Source organism: Lepidothrix coronata, unplaced genomic scaffold (assembly GCF_001604755.1).
Source record: "Lepidothrix coronata isolate B3197 unplaced genomic scaffold, Lepidothrix_coronata-1.0 Scaffold41, whole genome shotgun sequence".
NCBI lineage: Eukaryota > Metazoa > Chordata > Aves > Passeriformes > Pipridae > Lepidothrix > Lepidothrix coronata.
The window spans coordinates 2,646,587-2,668,802 of record NW_016690221.1 but is presented as its reverse complement, the minus strand read 5'-3'; the positions used below and the strand labels follow the sequence as shown (position 1 = coordinate 2,668,802).

Here is a 22,216-nt window from a genome sequence, read left to right as displayed (position 1 = left end):
ATGTGTGTGCTTTTAGTTTTGTTTAAGAGACTAACCTACCCACCAGGCCAAATAGTGACATCACAAAAAGCACATCCCTAGCACAGAGTCTGATGCTGTCAGGCTGTTGTAAGGGGATTGATACCAAAGCAGATACAATCTCCTGATGACTGCTGAGAGCAGAACTTCGCATAACTAATTTAAAGACTGCTGCCTGCAGGCACCACAATGGTAATTAAAGACAATAATTCTTGGATAAATGAGATGGATGTACTGGAAAATAAAGTCAGTGCTAAATTCATAGCTAATCCTTCAACGGAGAATTGGATCGTTTATTTTCCAAGCGGCTGGGCAATTCTACCTGGATTCATTTCCATCTGTGCTGCCAGATGATTCTTGTCTCCAAAATCCATAACTTTTTCTAGTTTAAGCAGTATTCCTCATTGGCAAGCTCCAATTCAGCAGGACTGAATGTGCTTCCATTTGAACACATGAATAGTTCCTTTGACATCCATAGCAAGTCAATGGAACAACTCACAGTCAAACAAGCATTTTTAAATACCATGAGGAACCAAGGCCATAAACAAGGCATAAAAGGCACAAAGAAAAGCTGGATTGCCAGGAAGTTTACCTGGAAAATACCTTGTTACCCAAAGAAGGAAAGTTTTGTTTAGGTTGCCTTGGTTGATTTGAGTTTCCTCTTTTTTTGGTTGCTTACAAGTAGAATTCACAGTCCTGTCATCCAATAGGACTGAGGATCAGAAAAAAATCCCCCACACAGTGAGGTTTTGCACCACTTTCTTCAGTAACAAACCTGTTACATGTGAATATAACTTGTACATTCACACCTCTTCTGCCCCCAAGCTACCACTCTCTGCTGACCACCTCCTGGAATTCCAGCACAGGTGGGGCATTCACACCCTTACAAACCTTCACAGGATGCATCTGCACTGTGTGCATTGGGATGATGCTGCATCTCCTCTCTCTTTTGCTACTCCCAAAAAGGAGTGGGAAGAAACCTGTCCAACCCTGTTCACAAAAACTCCTAATATATATAACCCAAGGAAGGCCTGTTATGGACTCAACAAAGCCCTTCACTCCCACTCTTCATGCCCCAGTATGCAATTTCTATCTCATCTCTTATTCTTACTTCTCATCTTTCATCTTTTCATCTCTCATCTTCTCATCCCCCCTTAACATCCATGTTGGCACAACATGGACTCCTGGAGGTACAGAAATACTAGTGCAGTATCATGGGAAGGGAATTTTTCTTGCACTGCTCTGCACACTGTAGGCATATATGAGGCATGGGCAGAAGCTAAATCCGTGTTTGTTTTTTAACAAAAGAGTTAAGTTACAAATGCAAGGAAAACACAGGATGTGTAATGAATATGTCATAGCTGTGGCATCCTGTTTCTAAAATATCTTGCTCCTGAATGGTGCCGTCTTAGGTTTCTTCCACATATATGAGGCTTTCCAGCTGGCCTGCAGCCAGAGCTTTAATAAAACATGGTATTATGCAGAAGTGAATAAAGCTTATAGCAATAATAATGTCCTTGAAATTCGCTAATCACCAGAAGTTTCAAGAAGATTTTAATACAAGATCAATGGGACAACAACTAAAATTCATCTGTTAGCTACAGAAAACCATTTTTCTCGTGATAAATTATGCCTGTACTGAAAAAAAAACACCCAAGTCATTACTGACCCAGATAGAGAGTGTGTTTTCTGAATTCAAAGACAATACTTCACTGCAAAGGATCTGCAAGCACTTCAAAAAACATTAGGATGTAAAATTATTACACATTGAAGAAATAGTCTGAGAAAATAGATATATTTGCAATAAAGACACAACAGCTAAGTATATTAGTATAGGGGTGACCAACAACATAAATACAAGTTGAAGATTCACTGCCAAGGGAGTATTTCTGCAGGAAAGGATCCAGTGATTCCAGTGATCACATGCTTAGTAGGAGTCAAAAATATCTCACTGCTGGGAAAAATTTAAAGAAACAAGAAAGACATGGAACAATTAGAGAGAGCTGAGGACAATAAAAATGATCATGAGTCTGAGGAACCTGGTCTGCAAAGGAAGATGGGGAGAATTCATCCAGCTGAGAAAACAGAATATGAAGAAAATAACAATAACCCTTCAAATAAACAAACAAATAAATAAATAAAAAGAGAAAACAAATATGCACAGTGAAAGAGTTTCCCACTATTGAAGATCCAAGATTTACAAAAACAGAGAGAGTTAAAGGTCTTCTCCCATCCAAACACAGGAGAAACAAAATTATGTTCAAAGAGATTTGCCTAATCTGTTCTTAACAATTCTGGATCCTGCAATCTATTCAAGTATCCTTACCCCTGGAAATTATTACCACGTATATAGTTTACACACACGTGGCAAATCATCATGTTTTATGATTTAAGCTTAATTCTGATGTTTTGTGTTCAGGGGACAGAGATACATGATAACTCATTTCCCCTTTGTGGCAGCCCTTAATACAATTTAAGAACACTATTGCATCTTGATGCTGAAGAAGTCTTAATTTGGGCATGAATGTCTTCCAAATAGTGTTATGTTTACACCCAGTAAGTCCCTACAGGACTCCACTTTGCCACGGATCATGGCTTATAAAACTGCCTGAACTGCAGCACACAGGTTACTTAAAACACACTTGGTAAGAAGGTAACAGAACATTTTTTTCTGAAACAGGAGCAGTAAGATGATGGGATCTGCAACTTGTCTCCAATTTTATCTACAGTATCACAGTAGCATATGCCTTCCACAATGTTTGAGAGGATGCTGGGAAAAGCATAAGAATTTTTGCTTGAAGCAAAGTCTTGGTTGGCCTGCACATGAAGCATGAGTGCCAATGTTCACCTTTACATCTGGGCCCCAACAGGCACAGATAATAAAAAACACCCTTTATTCTCCTACATTTGCCATGCAGGAAACACACAAGAGTAAATGCAACACTGTGTGCTGCTGGAATAAATACAGCAGTTTTATCTCCTGTCAAGTTCATTTGTTGGTACTTTTTTTGTACCTTTATAAGAGCTCAGCATTTTAGTAAAAGCATTAAATACAATTTCCTTGTTTCCAAAGCAATTTCACACCAGTATACTGTTCACAGAAACAAATTTATTATTAATCCAAGTAATAAAATACACAAAAGTATTCTAAAAGCTGTTGCAGGCAATACAGCTGCCTGCACATTAATAATAAATGCTTCTAAAAATGATGACATTAGCTAAATATTTATCTACCCTCTTTACTTCTTGATGAACAAGTTTTACTTAGCATTTACATACAGATACAGAGAGTGTTTAACCTTTCTACTTCTTTGTGTGGTCAGGAGGCCACTGAGCTTCTGAACAGGGCCTGAAAGATGTGCCTCATGACTCAGCAGAGCAGTCAGGCACTGGTGACATCTTGAAAGCAGGAGAGACACTCACTCCTGCTGCTCTCAGTCCTGCTCTCTTCCCCACTGGTTCTGCTTCAGTTATATTTCCTTCTCCTCCTCGACAATCATCAGCTTTGGTTCCAACTTCCATTCCCACAGCAGGTCACCTTTGAACTTCCTCACTGCCCCCTCTCAGTGTCTGCCCCTGTCCAGTACAGACAGAGCATCCTGTCGATGAAATGATGAAAAAATACTTTTTATTTTTATCCACAGAAGGAAAACGAACAATTTCTGCCTTTTGATTCCCCTTAACTATTCAACATCACGGCAGAGCCAAGTGGGTGTACTTGTATCCCAGCATAGTGGTAGCTACACTGCTGGGTTAGAAGAGATTAGGTCAGTCAGACTGGCCCCTTGTCACCAATTTTGACTTTATACACCATTTCACAACTAGGAGGCCTTAGAGGACGTTAATCCGCTGGATATCCAAGAGTGGGAGAGGAAATAAAATGCTGCCAAGTTATGGGTGTAATTGTATCTTTGCATAGACAGAAATCCTTCCCTGCCTGGCCGGAGCCAGAGCAGCAGGGAGGGCAGCAGTGCCGCCCCCGGCTGATCTCTCCCACATGCAAAACTCTCAGATGTCACTGCCCGAAAGAAGGGGGAAAGTTTATGCAAACTCCTAAGGGTCTGCAGAATGGACCTGAACCGTGAAATCACATTTGAACCAGGAGGGATAAGATCTGCGAGGAACTTCTACCCCTTATCCAGCCATCAGAATCTCTAGCACAGGCCTCTGAGGACAACACTGGAATGTTATTATGTGTGACTTCCTACCAGCATTCTGGAGGGACATCACAAAGATAGAGATGCACTTTCTGAAATAAGCACTGTAATTTCAACTATGATGTCTTTTTATTTGGTACAAATGCCACCATCAAGGCTTTTATTCAATTTTTTTTGTTTTTGCTAGGACTTCCTCTTGGATCACAAGGGCAATGAAGACCAGAGAAACAAGATGGCCTCTGCCCTCAACTGACATTAAACTTTTGCAAAGAATATCACCTATAAAAATGTTGGATTTATAATGCAGAACAGACATTTCAGTTTTCCCCAGTATAACAGAGGAGAGGGTGAACACCTCTTACCTGGCTGTAGGTCCAGCTCCACAGACGTTTTCTCTCAAGGTTGGTTCATCCTTGAACAGACTGCAGAGCAATTGCTAATTCTTCTGGGTGCACAGCCTGGTCTTCTGCATCAGAAGATGTTCTGTGCTGCAAGGAGCTCCTTCACAAGCTGTTTTGCAGGGCTGTGCATATGTAAGGCTTTGATGAGCACCAAGCCAGGACCAGGCTTGCTGGTCCTGCAGTGATTATAACTAGCAGGTCTTTAGAACACTCTCTGCCTGGGAAAACTGTCCTCTTGGTGACCATCTCCACAGCTTCTGCAGGATGTTTGCACACCAGTATGAACTATGCTTTTCCAGAACTTCTTGCTGCAGTCACCTCTGGGCTTTAACTAACATGCTCCACTCCCCACCTAACAAAACCCTTTTGGAGCCATCTCTTCCAAGAGTTTTTGAGTGGAGTCACAAAGGAAGTAGAGCACAGAAGAAACAGAGAACAAAGGGCAGAACCCCCATGTGAACATGTGGACAAACCCTATGTCATCACATGGGGTGGGGGAGAGAAGGAAAGAGAAGTTAGAGCACACGTGCCTTGGGACCTGCAAGGTGATACAACAGCATTATCACATCCAAGCTTCACTACCCAGGCACTGAACACATCCTGACTGCAGAGTAAAGACATCCAAACCTGGAATGAAGTGAAAGGGCTTTGTCACACATCCCAGCCAGAGAAGAAAACTCCATCAATGCACATATGACATAAGGCTCCTCTGACAGACTGCAACTCAGTTGGGGCTGGTAGGCTCACTGATACACATCCATGTGTTCTCTGCCACTCATTAAGCTGTTTTGTTCATAATCAAGCCCATCACCTTCTTAACAGCCCTTTTTCCCCTGCAGCTTATAAATATTTACACTGCCTGTCAGAATTTCCCAGAAAATTTAATATAGTCCAGTATTTTTGTTATATGTACAATATTTTACTACTCAATCAAAATCAAATCATTAAATATACCTAAACCTATTAAAACACAATAACAAATTAATCTTGTGAAGCCTTGATATTGCTTTAACTTTTTACAGCTAACTCCTCATCATTTAAGAACAGGTTTGGATAATGAATGTGTGATACATCCACGTAAATCTGAGGTCTTGCTGCCAGTGATCATGTAACAAGGCAGCTCTAGGAAAAGGAGGAACCACATAAAGTATACATCAGGTGCACATGTGTGGAAACACAATTAAAGAGCCATGCATTCCTGGTTATGCAAATGAGAACAGCAGCTCCTTTACAGTTAAAAGCCCATTCCCACTTCAGATAATGGGCATTTTGCCACTGGCTTTGAGAGAACCAGGACCTTACTCCAGACTTTAATCAAGATCTGCTTGAAGTTAGTGGAAAAGTCCCATGGGAAAACAGTGGACTGCCACATCACTCTGCAGAGCTGCACTGTTCTTTATAATATTAGCAACTTTTGAACAGTTTGGCAAAAGCTGTTGGTAACTAGCTCTGCTGCTTTTAGTACTGTTGCAGTTACAGTTTCCCTTTTATTGCACTTTTCAGTATCATTTTACACCAGAGACTCTGTGTGTGTGTGCAGGGCATAGATGGCAACCCTGTTTGAAGCATGGCACAGGAAAAGATGTGATATAAAATAAGACTTGGAGAAAAATATTTCAGACAGCAGTGCAAAAAGATGCTTGTTTACCTTAAATTCAGCATGACTTCTCATGCAATCAATCATTCCTATGGAATATCTGACACAGAGATAATATGCTACACTCTGCCTTTATGAATAAGGGTTTATGTCAGACATAAGGAGCTTCAGAGCTGCCAAGCAGCAAGTGCAACACCAGTCACACGGGTGGCACAGCCACAGAGCAGACTGACATAAATATCTTTTCAGAGAAGGAAAAACGGAAGAGTCATCCATTGTAAATGAGGAATTACGCCCTGCTAGTCCATCCTTCCCACACCTGAACACCTCCCACATTCTGGCCGGAGATGAAATTAGATGAAACAATGACACTGTCTTCAGTGTAGAAAGCGCTGAGGAAAATAAACACCAACACCACCATTGCAGAACAGAAAACAAAATCACCCTGCCTAGCTTTCCACCAATCCCAGGGCCCAAATGAAGTCATATACCACTTGCTTTACTGAACTTCAAATCTGCATCAACAAGATGCAGACTGGAAGTGATGGCGATGGGATGCTCCAGCTTGCTGACTTCTCTGTGCTTGACAAACACAACCAGACAAGGGCAACAGAGCACGATGTCAAGAGTGAGCTCAGTTAAATGCAAAAAGAGAACAACCTATTTGTTCACTGCAGTCTTGTCTGCAGAGCAGAATGCATGCATCCTTCTCTGAGTTCCTTCCTTTTTTTTTTCCCCAATGTCAGCAATACCTTGCTGTGCTTGTCATGAGGCTTGAATGAAGCCCACAGACACATCCCCGAGCAGGGAGATGGTATAGAGATGAATATGCTCCAGTGCAGAACCCAGAAGCTTCTAAATCTTTTGACAGCAGAGGCAGAATACACCTGGTCAAGTTATAGCTGGAGGGCTGCAAAATCAAAGAGTCTGCAATGCAACATGGGAGTCTGTGCACATCTCTTCACTCCTATCACATATCCATGACAGGACAGTCTGCCTGACAGAGGCAAAGGGACACAGGGAACGGATAGGAGAAACCAGATGATCCTGATGTACAATCAGGACAGTGCAAGAAAAAAACCTTTTCCTTCAGTCTCTCACTCTGCTTTGATAACATGTTACTGAAATGTTGCTTTCCCAGCCCTAAAACCTGTCCTTTCAGTGCCTGTCACGTCAGCATGCTGACAGGATAATCAGGATTTATAGCAGTTCTGTACAAGAATTCTCTGCTGTGGGAGAAAAAGCTAGAAGAAATGTGCAAAGTTAATCCTCTTCTAATTACTCCAGAAATCTGCATGTTAACGCGGTACCATTAAGATTGCAAAGTAATTAAACTGTGTAAACATCTGCAAGAAGGAGCAAAATTTACACAGTTGGAACGTGCTTTGACTGCAAGGATTTGAGTAGCCCCAGCAAAGGATTGTGCTGCTCATGTTCTGTGCCAGAACTAAAAGCGTCAGTACAGACCAAGTTTTTGCTCTTTCTAACCATAGAAGAACAGAAAAGTGGGGTTGGCAAGGACCTCCCCACATCAGTGTCTGCTGCAAGGCAGGACTGACACTGCTTATGTCATTCCTGGCAGACCACAGCCTAATCTGTTCTTAATGGCCTCAGATGGTGGAGACTACACAACCTACCCAGGCACTCAGAGACCTCTTCTTGGATCTGACTTGACTCTCTCCTACTGCACTTTAAATCCGTTATCTTTACCCTCTGGCCCACACAGCAGTTTATTCCTCATAAACTATTATTCACACACAATTATAAGCTATTATTGCATCTCTCTGCCCCAACATTTATTCTGCAGGGCAGCCAATCCCATTCTTCCTTCAGAAGTGATGTTATCTAGGTCTGTGATTGTTCCCACTACCCTTCTATGAACTTCCTCCCACTGTTTTTTCTTGAAGTTCAGTGCCCAAACTGGGCACTGTGTTACAGTCAAAATCTTTCCAACACCAGGACTTGTCTTGTATGTTCTGTTTATTTACTCCAGTAAAACATTAGTATTTTCAAAATAGCTTGACATTAGTGACTATTATTCAGAGGATGAGTCACAATAAGCTCCACGTAGTCTTTCGAGGAACTACCAAAATTGCAAAACTGTCTTATAGTTATAAAGGTGTTCTCCCTGCCTAAGGATACTTCTCTGCCCTTGCCTTAGTGACAATTCATCCTGCTTTTACTAGGACATTTCTTCACCCTGTCAGCATAATTCATGACTCTGAATTCTACTCTTGTCTCCAAACGTTTTAGCAGCCCTTTCCATCTTTATGTCATCTAAAAACTCAACACTCATTGTCTGTTCCACCAAGGTCACTAATGGCAATGATGATGAAAAGCAGACCAACCCCTCCCACACTTCAGTATATCTTTCCATTAGAATGATGGACTAGTGATAACTGCCACTTGGTATGGCAAGCCAATCAGTTTTGCATAGACTTCATGGTGGTTTCACTGAAGAAATGCTTCCCTTGTTTTTTTATGAAACCATCATACACATTAATGCCAAAAACGTGACTAGAAGTCAAGCTGTTTGGCCTCCACTGTATCTCCCCCAGCTACACAACTTGCCACTCAGTTCTAGAAAGATATTTTCAAGTTTTCAAAAGTCACATTGGCTGCAACTGAACTCCTTGGTCTCCTTCAGGTACTTAAATATAATTTTTTTGTCCCAGTTTTTCAAAGAACAAAATAATTTACCTGTAATTCTCTTTTACCTCTTTACAGACATCATGCTTTTTCTTTCCCTCTCTTCCAGCACTTGACCTATCTTCCCCGAGTTCTCAGAAGTAATGAAAAATGCTTCTGAGAATGCTTTAGCCAATTCTTTAAGTAATATAGAATAAAGTTCATCAGGCACAGCTGATTTGAAAATTTTACATGTGTCTGAATACATTCTAACACCTGTTCTTGTCCTTTTTTAGCTTGTGATTTTACCCTCTCTCATAATACCATAAATGCTTTTGAGGGTGCACCTAGTATGACTCAAATGCATCAGTAAGAGTAGTTTCAATTCCTGAGTTAAAATTTAATTTAATTTCTTGTCCTCAGACCAAGATATTCCTTTAAATCATAAAGCACCTCATACCTTCGTTCATTGTCATCAAGATGAGCAAAGAGCACATTCTTGGAGATGGCCTTTGCCAGAGCAGTCATAGTTTTATAGTCCTTTGGAATAACCTGTGGAGGAAAGAATGAAGGGTAATTACCTGCCTGGTTGTATTTCTTCATAGATCGTGAAATGTATTGAAAATTCCATTTTTCAAGGAAATGGATGCAATTTGATTTCAAATACTGAGACAGGATTAGGCTATAATATAAAGCTACTAGGAAAGTAATGAATTACAGTTTTGATAATGTGAGCATAAGGATTTATGTTTTCAGAATGACACCTAGAAAAGAAATATAAGATCAGGGATGAGTGGGGAGAAGGATATCTAAAAAATACTATAATTAGCAGGTACTGGCAGCTGTGTAGTCTCCTTTCAAATCTCTTGGACTAAGGAAAACATATTTCATATTGGTTCCCCCACCACCACTACAATATCAGAAGCAACCTAATTCTAAAATTAGGGAATTAGCAACATTTCTTTAGGTAGAAGGTAAAAGTGATGTAGAATCAGTTCTCACAAAGAATTATCTATATTTATTTCATGGGCAAATACTGTACTGTGAAGATCTGAAGTTAAACTCTGGCTTCAGACATCATTTGTATTGACTGCTGTAGTCATTAGACTACTCAAATTAAGTCTAGAGGAGTATATATGTATAAACTGCATGGTTATATCAGAGTGGTATGTAATATAATTTATCTAAAAGCTTAAATTCCTCAGTGTTAAACAAGCATTTGACCAGTATCTTATTCTTGGTTTTTCCCCTATCAAATGAACATTGGATTGAATTGCAGTCCTGAACTCTTGCTCTATTAAGAAAGAATATCCAAGCTGTTCAGCTTACTGCTGATGAGCCAAAATGGTAGATAATCAAATCACTAAGACATTCAACTCCAACCTTTCTGGCTGATTCTGAAATACCACAGACTAGCCTTTCCCAGTGTAAATTTGCAGCAATGAAAGCCACAAGGCTTTGTGGGTCTGTTGGGGCAGGGACACAGAAAACAGGGGAGAGATTCTTGAGATGTAACCAGGCATCTGACCAAAATCCAACGCTGGGAAGAATCACTCAACCATTTCTTACATCACTCTTCCAAGTAATACTGAATCTTCTCTTCAAGCTGATAACTCTCTTTAGAGCAAGATTCCTGTTCTGTTAGTTGTTAACTATGTTATGCCAGATGTGTTGACAAATACTGCTTTCTCTAGTTCAGGAATGAAGCAACGAAATAACCCTCCACAGGGATCTTCCTCAGTGCTCCCCAGAATGGAGCCATGCCATGTGCTTGCTCAAACCACAAAGTTAAATCTCTTTTGATTTGCTCTCCAGCAACTTAACTCACTGCCTTGCCTTTAGCACTACTCATTCCATAGCTCACCCCTTCAGGGGAACCTTCAGATTGGCTTATGACCCAGATGTGTTTCTTTCCAACACCTGAATTCAAGTCAGAGGTTCTTCCTGACTACTATCTAAAATTCCATCTGTTTCCAATTGTCTAACACAACATTTGCCTTGCTTTTTAGCCTTTAAGATTTCATAATTTGTCCTTTCAGTGTCTACCTTTATTTCTGTATTCTGGAAACCTCTGTTAAAAACACACATCCATGGGATTCACCATGGGATTCATTTGCTTATAGCAGAAGACAAAGCACTGACACAAACTCTTCCAATGCTAGTTCTATATTCCTTGCAGCATCTGTGGCTTTACAAGAAATCATCCCCTAAATTATTATTATTTAAGCTCAGTCAGTTCCTAGGACATTAAAATCATAATAACCTTAATCACAGAACACACAGAACATGATTTGTATTGCTGCTTCTGGTTCTTGCCTATCCTTGCTACTGTCTGGACTTAATGGCATCACAGTCAAAAATGAAGAAAACAAAGTTAACTTCAGGTTCCATTAGAAACATAACAGAATTACTCAGAGGGTAGGGAGGAATATTTCCTTTGATTTTCAGAAGAGTCAGATGGAACCCATAATAAGCTCAAACAAACGTGATCTCTTCATGGAGGTTTTTTAGGGGGGGTATTGCAAACTGCACAGAAAGAAGTGTTTGGAAGTGGCTTTTGAAGTATCATGGAAGTTTTTTAACAGTGCAGGGCATTAATAGCCTGACCACAGTGCAGTTAAAATTTACTGTATACATGCAAGAATTATTTAACTGCCACAGGAATACTCCTCCATACTTGTTTTAAGGATGACTGGCTCTCCTAATTCTTTGTTTCTTGGGACAGAAGTGCCCAGAGCAGCCAGTGAACTTGTATCATAAGTGGATGACAAAAGCACATCTGACTGCAAAGGCAAAAAGTATTCTGCCAAGAAACAGTGACTGACAAAATGTATTCCCATAAAGAAAAAGCTCTTTGAGTTAAAGCTACTCCAGGCGTGCACAAAAGCACATTAGTAGCATCTGTCAACCTTATGAAATATATTTTGAGCCTGGTTCCCTAAACAAACATGACATATGCTATTGTAACATCCCTCTTTTAATAACCTTTGAAAGCTTTAGACAGCTTCAAACTATTTTGCAGAGTTATTAAGAGATCTCAAAGCTAGAACATAGCTAGATATTTTGTGAAAAAGGCAGTTAAAAAAAATAGAAGACCAAATTAGAGCTTCTAGTGAAGAAATTACCTCATTTGGGATTGGCATTCCTTCAAAGACAACGGTCACATAAAATTGCCCAAGTATGGTCAACAGATTTCCAAAATCTGGTTAGGTGGTAGCCAATCAACAGGGAGAGCCACACTGAGGAAACCTAAATGACTTAGGTTAGAAGAAAACTTGAGGTAGAATTGCCTTTTTGGGGGAAAAAAGAAAAAAAAGAAAAGCAGAAATGCAGCAATAAAAAAGCTGCTCTCCAAAAGTGTGAGGTTCTGACCAAACTCAGAAGATGCTGAGGTCAGAGATTATCAAGGAAACAGCTGAGAAATACTGATCCTTTAGATGGGGAAACAGGTGAGCAGCACATCTCAAAAAGGAAGGAACAGAGAATGCTGAAGCCCCATTGATGGTGAAAGCACTTAGTCAAGGATGCAGCAAAAGAACTTGAGTGTGAAGATGGTCAAGCCATGCCCATGAGAACACACCCTACAGGCTGACCCGTGAGTCCAAATTATGAGCAAAATCTGAGCCACTGAACTGTGCTGTACCTCTCAGAATCAGAGAGATGGTGACACATTACCTTTCTGACGTAAGAAACAGCATCTTCCTCAGTGTACACTTCTGCACTGACCCCCCCTCTCCTGCGCCGGGCCTTGACCACTGGGTTGGGAGGAGGAGGGGAAATCTCATCGTCATGAGAATCAGACTGGGAACTGGATTTCTGCCGAGCCAGTATTTGTTTGCATTCCTCCTGCAAGGCAAAAAGAGACAATAAAACATCTCTTACCCATGTAGCTCCCTTGTTGGATATATTCAGTTCACTCTTCTTTTATGACTATCAGCAAGCCCTTCACTTCTAGGTTTGGATGACTGTCAATTTACACACGTGTACTGCTGGAGGAAAATGAAAAATTCCACGTGAGCAGCATTAACTACAGTGTGTGTACAGGCATCATCACTCCAGTACTTGACCTGTTCAACTCTTTCTTACACATAATGGAAACCAATGTATATAAACTGCAAGCACATTTTTGCAGCTACTCCTGGCTGAGAAAGCAAACCAACAAGCCTCTTTTGCTTACTCTCCAACAGCACAGCTGTTATTTTCTCAGTTGGCTTGTACATATCTTTGTCTCTTGTACAGATAACGTATCAGAAGTCACACACCAATATATTAGATAGGTTTCTTCATCTTGCTCTGCTTTGCAAGCTTACTATCACCAGAAACAACAAAGATGCTCCCTACTCCAGAATTTCTGCCATATAACAGATTTACAATTAATGGGGTTACTTCCAAGCAAATAAGATCCAAGGTAGGCTCCAGAGGGCTATGAAAAATTATGGCTGGCCTAGCACCAGCTGGCCAATAGGGAGGTTATTCTCCAAATTTCATGCTCATGGAATGGGCAATAAAATAGGAAGGGGAATCCCTGTAGAGAAAGTAACAAGAGCAGGAAACAGTATAGAAAACCTCCAATAAAGGACATCAGAGTTGCAAGACTTTGTCAATTCATATGCTGCATTTGACTTCTAAAGAAGTGAGACAAACAAGATTACCCATAATTATAGTATTTTCCCAGAGCCCCATGTTCTACCCCTCAGCTTCCTGGGATTCGAGGGAAAGGAGTAAAATTCCCTTTGCATCTGTCAGCCAAAAGGAACAGGGGCCTGTGTGCTCAGACCCAGCCCACCTTCTCACCCCCTGGTGCCCCCTCAGCCTGACATCCTGCCCACAACACACCACAACAAACTGCCTTCACTGCTTCATCAGTGCCTTTTTGGCTGGTTCATTCAAGTCTTGGCTGATCCTCCCTAAAGTCAGAGGAGAACTGGAGATGGGATGGACCATATGTTCTGTTCTCAGCTTGTCTGATACAGGAAAGTAAAGGGCACATGAAGGAGACACACAAGCACTGTAAGAAGGCTCTCTGGTGCAGCAGCAGCCCAGTATTTTATTTGCTGTAATCTCCTACATAGCTGTGGGCAAAACCCACACCCTGATAGCCTCAGTGTTATGTTGATTGATGTACAAGTATCCACTTATCATCCAATGGCTCCCTGAGCAACTCCAACACTGCTCAGACAATTCAGATCAGCAGCATTGCAGGCTACCCAAAAGAAAACACAGCAATGCTGAGCTCCCTGTACACCCCACAAACCAACATTCCTTCGACAGGGGTGCCAGAACCTGGCCCCCATCTCACACAGCTAATTTCCAGTGAGACTTTCCAATCAGAGCTAAGATATGGAGTCGAGGGAGGAGGGAGCATCTGGGAGCACCAGCACTAGACAAGAGGCAGATTATCAACACAGCCAGTTGGTCTCACTGACAGAGGAAATGAGTTATCAGTAACTCATCAGGTATGACACCAGAAAACTGGCACAAGCTCACAATTTTTAAGCTTGCAAGAAAAACAGATGATTAATATATGTTTTGCCATTGATGTTTACAAATGTCTGACAAATCCAGACATGCCACTTGTCTTTTCTGGTCTTATTCCACTTTCTTTCCTGACCATCACCTACATTGTCCCTCTCCTTAACCTAAGGAGCCTTTGACACCAGCCTTTGATGCACTATTTCTACTTGAATTAAATAACTGAACAGTATTTCCCATGCTGCATGACTCAAAGTAACAAGTCACACATTCTTGTTTTGAATAAGAGACTACTGAAATATTTAGGAGACAAGCTCACAGATAAAAGGTAAAGGGCTGGCTAAAGCTCTGACTTTTCAAGATCCTGACCTGCCACAAAAAGTACCAAGTTCTCTCTGAGATCAGTTGAGGTTTTTTAAATTGGGATTATAACATAACTCCCAGACCATAACACAGTTGAGCTAAGTGCTGTAACCAGAAAAAAAAAAACAAAACAAAAAAAACCCAGGAAAAAACCTTGCCTTCTTATGTATTAAATCCTTACTGAAACTTTTTCATTTTACATTCAAATTTCAAATAGCAGCACTAGATATGTAAAAAATGACTCATCTAGATTTTTCCTATCACGTAAGAACTGCAGGTCCTACTTAAGCATTCTATTAACTTCTTCCCTACACCTGTCTGACTGTCTCTCCTTAACTACAATCAGGCACTTGTAGAAACACAAATATTTCAAAAACAAACGTGTGCTATATATTATCATTGTATTTCATTTATCTCATGACTCAAAATGAAAGTTACGACTGAAGAATTTCAAATAACATTGCTGACTATTGTAGCTTAGGTATCTCTGGCACTGTTAACGTTTTCTTTATGTTAATTGAACAAAATCAAATGCACCTTAGTCATAGGCTTAACTGAAAGGTAATGAAGACCTTTCTGAACAGTAGCAGCTGAAAGTACACTAAAAGGTTAAGTACAACAAGAGGGCAGCCAGTTAACTAATGGTATGCAGCACTCACATAGCTCTTTTTATACACAGTATATTTACTCAGAGAGAAGGGTAGTAGTTTGCCCCATTTGAATATCAAATACACACTTCCTTTTCAGTACACATTGCATAAAAGGCACTTCCAAGGAATTAATAAATAATACCTCCTCTGCCCCAGCACAGATTTATACACAAAAGAAAGCTCAGTGAGATAAAATTAATACTACAAAGCATGCTTTTAAACTTAAATACTTTTAGAAGCCCAAAAAGATATTAAAGGATTATAAAAGTGAGTTACTGTGTGATTCATTTCAAAAGGAAGTCTCTTCACTACAAACTCCTTTTACATAAGCAGCAGACAGTTGACTGGCTGGCTTTTCCATACGTCGCTATTTGGAGTCTAGGTGGGATCCCCACTCCTGAACTAAAGCGTGCCTTTTGGAAATAAAAGTATGTGCTCTGTCCTGGGTTAAGCTTTCAGAGAGCCATCTTCCATATATCCTGGGGAAAAACTGCACAGATGCAGCCAATATTTTAAAGGAGGAATCAACTGTGTGAAGAACAGTTCTTCGAACACGGATCTTCAGACGCAGCTCGATGTGAATCCTTGTGTGGAACTCAATTTCAAGTAAACACCTCATCATCTTTTGTTGTCATGACAACAAGTGATAGCTCCCTCTCTCTCTCTTGTGATGGCACTGATAACTCACCACCATATTGCCCAATTATGTCCACCTTAAAATGAGAAAGCACAGCTGCAAGACAGAGTAATTGCCTTTGACCAAGTCCGTCTGAGCATCTTGTTCCCTTCACAGCAGTGCCTTCCCTGGCCTCAGTGGAGAAGCTCCTGACTTGTAGGGTCTGATCCAGACGGTGGTCCAGTGCCATTCTGGGTGACCTTGCTCAGATTTCGGCTGCAGCTGAGGACACAAGTCTCACCCTGTCCTGTGTCACATCTGTCAGCCCCAGTGGACATGTCATATATTTTAGGGAGCCTTAAGTGGCAGCAGGGGACCAGGTGTGCACCACTGACTGAAGCCCCCAGTGTCACTGCCACAGTCCAACACACCCCAAACCTATAAACCAATGCTGCTGTGTGGCAATAACTGTATTTCCTATATCTGTAATCTAATCCCACTTCTGTTCAAACCATGTCACCAGTGACCAAAAACCTAGCTACAGCTGTGAAAAGTCTTTCCTAAATGACTTTTTTTTTCCCCCTCAAGCGCACTCATAAAGTTTTCTGACTGACAGACATGGATTATCCACAGAAGATGTGCAGGATGTGCAGTTCATGCACAGGTAACTAATCTCTCTTTGCACTGGAATTGACCCAGAGGAAATGGTCTCAATCCAGGAAGGTTTCTAACACCCACCCACCACTCCTGGAGACTGACATGATGATTTATAGCAACCAATAAAGGCCAAAGGCAAAGCATTTCGCTTTGCTGGAAGCACAGGACTGACTGATGCCATCACTGAAAGCAGGAGAAATCTGGGAGGTCTTAATGTCCTTTCCAGTCTTATCTTTGCCACAACGGACAATCTGTATGATCATTCAGCCTTGTCATCAGAGATTATTCACACAATCCCAACTATTTTTCCACTGTCTTCCCCACAGGATGTGCTGCCTTTTCCTCTACAGCATCTCTAAGAAACATCTTTAACATCCACCCCTCCCACTCATGTTTTTACCCACTCCACAGTTATCCACCACTTTGATTACTATTACTATATCCTCTGTGGCCTTTCTTCATCTCAGCTCATTCATAATTTCAAATCTAGACAAAATTCTCCTGCCAAAAATCCACCTACTCTATGACACACACACTGCGTCGCTGACCTTCCGCAGACCCTTTACTGGTATCCTTTTACCTCCTGCAATTTGTTAACACTTCTTGTCTTTCCCCCTCCCCAGTGTCTCCAATATCTCAACCCACCACCACCTCTTCCCTACTTTCTTACCCTCATCTCACAGTAAAGTAAGAGAGGTCACGTTCCAAAACACAGACCCTGGTTTTGGTACTTCTCACGCCCTGCCTGGGGCTGACTGCAGCAATCACAGAGGTCCCACCTGAGCTGATTTCCATCCAGCTCTTCCCAGTACTGATATCAGAGGAGAGGCAGGAGCAGAGGCTGCCCAAGCCTGCTCAGAAACAGTCACACAGCAAGGGCAGCTGGTGCTCCCATCACTGTGCTTCCTCAGTGTCTCAGGTAGCTCAGGCACGTTCCCTCACGCTTTACCCTCATTTCTGACCACCGAGCAGATACCACCCAACTGCTTTGCAAGCTTTGAAAGACACTGAAGTATTTGTGTTATTAGTCTTCATGAAACTGCTTAGTTAATGCATTTTTTTATATAGTTTTTCCTCCACAGGATTTTCCTTCCAATCCATAACCTCTCCCCAGCCTACCTGAAAGGAATGAGTTATACTTAGCATGATCACCTGTACTTATAAGAGCGAATTTTACTGGCTTGGACAGGTTCTGGTGGAAATTACTGACTGAAAAATTTCCTTTTGGGACAAAATGTAAACGCTGAGAGAGAACACTGTCGCAGAAGAAAAGCCTAATGCTCAAGTTTTGGCGCTCGAATGCCTTTGGTTCTGAAACTCTTTATGATAAATAAATACCGCGTATTTTACTAACAGTGAGTGACTTTGTGGTTTCTTTTCGATGCCAGTTCACAGCAAACCTGTCACTCAAGCGCCGGGCTGCAGTACTGGCTGACGCCGCCAGGAGGAGCTACGTGGGGCAGCGCAATTTATTTACTGACAGATGGTTCGGTCCAGGTTTTCCCAAAATTCTCTCTCCAGTGGTACCTTAAGACACGCAGCATCAGCCTGCATCCATAAAAACTGCCAATCCACCGCAATCCAAGACAATAATTTTATTAGAGCACGACAGTATTTCCTGTATGTACTGAGGGCAACAGAGGGGATTTGGATAGAGCTCAGGTCCAGAAGGTACCAGCAAAGCCTGGCTCAGCCAGCACAGCCACTGCTCTGAAACACACTGCGTGCAAAATGGCTTCAGCAAAGCACTCAGCAATGCCTAAACATACTCTGCAGGTTCCTGCTGCCTCCCCTTGCTTTGTGCCATTTTCTTCATTAGTTCTACTCTTTATTCTAAATTTTTTTTTTTCTTCTGAACAGTCGAGCTTAGCCTGGCAAGACAACTCCACCTTTGATCACATAATCATGGCACTAAACAGCCTGACACCAATTAAAGTTTTGCAGTCTCAATATGGCTAAAAATATAAAGCTTTGCCTGTAACTTCTTAGTAATTAACTTTTTCTACATAAAGTAAGAACCAGAGACAAAATATGGCTTCCTTGTTTTTTCTGCTATTCCTTCTTTAGCCCTCAAGTAAACAGGACCTAATAACAGCTATTTAAATAATGCCACAATTTCTTAGCTAACATCTATTCCCACACTCTAAAAGAGCCAACTAATGCCCCAAAGGGAAGGGCTTTCCTCACCCCATCCACCAACATGAAATTCTATACAGTCACAGGGAAACATAAAACAAATAATTTAAAGGAAACATGACAGTTTACAAAATCTCAAGTATCTAAACTGTTTTCAATTTTTTTCTGTGCTCAAGGGCATGTTACAGATTTTTACAAAGTAGCTGTTAATGTGATCAGAGTAGATGTCATCTTGAAGTCTGTAGGTCACAACATATGAAAACCGACTTGCAAAATTCAGTATATAGAAATATAGGCTGATTCCAAGCAATTACTGGCATCTTAAGACAAGCAGGTCCCGACAGTATTAAGTGAACTGAAAAATATCTATTAAAGTTCTCCTACAACTATTTTCAGAGTTTTCATGTTTTTTTTAATATTGTACTTGATACAAATAAGCTGCAAATTTAGAAAGGCATCGGGCATTTCTTTCTAACCTGGGCACTCTTCCAGCTGAAAGCGATGACCATGAAATCAAACATCAAACCTCAATCTCCAGCACTTTATTCCTAAGTATTTGTTCACATTCTCACTCTACAGCCCTCTCAGGCCACGTCCATACTGTGAAATAAAAGGGGCCCAGCCATGGGCCTGAGCACCAGCCCAAGACAGTCCACATCCCCCAACCATCAGCTCATTCCCTGGCTCTGTTCTCAGCTGCTCCTACCGACTCCTGCCAAAACAAACCTGCTCCTAGACCTGTTAGACCTAAGAATTATGTTTGGGGCCAGTCAGTGTCGTGGGGTCAGGGGTTAGTCCCTGACCCACTCTAATTTAGCAGCACAGATGTGGGCTGAAGGCAATGGACCCAACTCTGATGTCATCAGAAGTGAGGTGAAAAGCATTTATAATCCGGTCTGATCTTGCATATCGTAATAAATCTTGCTTTTATGAGTTGATTTTGTGAGATGGAGCTAAGAATTAGTAAAATGAAGTACACTTTTTTTTTAAAATTCACCTCTGAGGTAGCTCCAGTATATTGCTGTGGATCAAGCTCTTCATATTTTCCACGAGTTCCTTTTTTAACCACTCGAAAAATATCCTACACTTCATCTCCAAAGTGCCCACATGATTTTTTGACAGATAAACTGTTATTCTACTGCTCTCTTCAGTGGAACGTGTTGTCTGTTTTAATGAGTTTGGAAAAAAAGCCCAAAATACCACACTTGGGTGGAAAAATGCATGACTTTGTTTAGAAAATCATGCTTAAACCCAAAGATTTTCATTCCTTTCCCTGCATAGGATCAAAACTAAAGGAGCTAATAGCAAATTTGCCATATTGGTATTGCTCACTTACATACAAAAATCTAATTAACAATTGCTAAATTAACAATTCCATTATGATTCTTCAAACTAGCTGCATATGACAAGTGTATAAAAACAGGATAAAACTCACTGAAAGAATTTCTCTATCTTTACAAGCCTTCCTTCAACCGGTATTACGCAACCAACCAAGTCAAAATATTATTCTGCAGCAGAAAATGCTCCACAGTGCAATTCATCCCAAGAAAGCCCTCAGAGATGGTTGGACAAGGAAGTCAAACTGTTGCAGGAACAAGAATTACAGTTCAGAAAACCTCCAGGAGCAGCCTAAAGCCTTCAGGCTCAGCAGGCTTAGCCCCCCAGGCTGCTCTAGAGAGGTAGTGCCAGGATTGTTTCCTCCCACAGTAACTATGATATTCTCTGCATTTGATGCCTTGAGACTGGTTGTTTCTAAATCATCTCCTTCCATTTTGAGACAAGTGATATCCATCAGCTTCTGTGTTTGCATCCCGATTGATGTCCTACAGCGTTCTGGTATCCGCTGTTCTTTGGGAAATAATAGGAGATTAAATGAAAAAATATAGAATTTCTCAATGGTAGGAACTGCCTTCCTGCTTCAATTCTATGTACTGTGTCTAGATCAGTGAAGCCAAACTCCCCTAGTACAATTCCTCTAGCTATGGAGCATATTCCAAAATACTACAGCATATTTTAACTCCTTTTTTTTTCAAAGATGGTGCTTATCCTTCTTTTCGGGAAGTCCAAAACTGCACTCATTATGATGGATGAGAACTCATAACACAATAAAGTAAATTCAACAGTTTTGACTCTCTCGAAATGGGTCTTGGCTGTCAGAATTTTAGAATATGCAGAATTAAGAGATTGCTTCTTTTTAATAATAAGCATTAGAATTAAAAACCATCTTGTACTTCCTACCCCTCTCTGATGTCACAGGCATTCTTACTGGGCTGCCACCACAATGAGTTCTTTTAAAACTGCATGAATTTGGCATATACTCACCTATACAGAAATGTGTCTGAAAAGCAGACAGTGAGATGTTTAAAATGCTTTACATCACTGGTAATATACCAGCTTTATGTATTAGTCACTGTTTATTATTGTTCTTACTCTATCCTTATAAAATTCTGCCTCTTGAAGGAAGAAACTACATAAAACTTATCTCTTAAGCCTACAAACTTTAGATGTTTCCTTCAAAAAAAAGCAAATAATCCTCCTTTTAAACTAAGTATATGAATAAATTCTCTGGCAGGCTGAGGACTTGTAGAGCCAACAACTTGCCCTGTGCTCCCATTTATTTCTGGATGAATCTCATCCCCAGGGAAAAGCTGTGCTCACAGAACATGCTCTTCCTGCAAAGACTCCCATAGGCTTTAGTAAGAATTTGTCTGGGAATGTTCTAAAATGTTTCCCCCTCTACGGTGCTTAAGAAGACAGTCACAGTAAGTGAGGTCTCTCTGAATGCATCCCTTGTCAGAGAATCCTGGGATAAGTACTGCAGGTGGGAGAGAGCAGTGAAATTAAACAGCAAACTGTTTTAATGATTTTCAAAACTGGCTGGTTCCCTGATTTTGTTCAGTTTTAGAGGAAGGGAAAATTGCATCACCTGATACTGGAATAAACAGGGCACAACATGTTTTGTGCCCCACAGGAAGGTTCTTCCCACAGATGAAAGTTCAGGATACCACATATCACAACACAAAGCATGATCATAACAATCTGGGTCATTTTTAACAAGTGCAGTTTGATGAGGAATTACAATATTGCACAGAAAATTCTAAACAATAGCCAATATTACATTAGACATCAGCAAATGAAGGGTTTCTTTTCTTCTAACAGTCTACTTTTTCACAGTTTCATGACAATTGAAAATTTGAAAGAAAAAGTGTACCAAAATATTGGAAACTCTTTAAACAATCTTTTCCAGTTTAAAAATGGAAAATGGAAAGCCACCTGAAAATCACTGACCTTTTCTAATTTTTCAAAGTGTTCTCTGAGGAACTTCATGGGTCGGTCTGGCTTTGCTATGCAAAGGTTTACAATGCACTCTTTTAAAATCTGTTGGATGTTGTGTTTCTGAACATAGAGTTCACATCCCTTCAGGCTCTCATCTTCTTCCACATTGCAGGAAGCAGCAGCAGCCATCTTCAGGCTTGTAAACAGAAAACAGACCTAGGTAAGAAAATGGTGCAAGAAAGAGA

The 22,216-nt window shown here is 40.8% G+C and overlaps 1 protein-coding gene across 2 annotated transcripts in view; it reads right to left on the bottom strand.

The window, feature by feature from the left end:
• The window catches only part of PRKAR1B (protein kinase cAMP-dependent type I regulatory subunit beta), a 93,395-nt gene that overhangs the window by 70,208 nt on the left and 971 nt on the right, over positions 1-22,216 (bottom strand). Inside the window, exons 2-4 of one of the 2 annotated variants that reach the window (XM_017813607.1) lie at positions 21,984-22,187; positions 12,477-12,647; positions 9,262-9,353 (exon numbers count right to left, since the gene is read on the bottom strand). In XM_017813607.1, the coding sequence (XP_017669096.1) occupies positions 9,262-9,353; positions 12,477-12,647; positions 21,984-22,160 (440 nt within the window). In that variant the 5' untranslated portion in view covers positions 22,161-22,187. The remainder of the gene's footprint in view (positions 1-9,261; positions 9,354-12,476; positions 12,648-21,983; positions 22,188-22,216) is intronic. The other variant, XM_017813606.1, reaches the window with a different exon arrangement.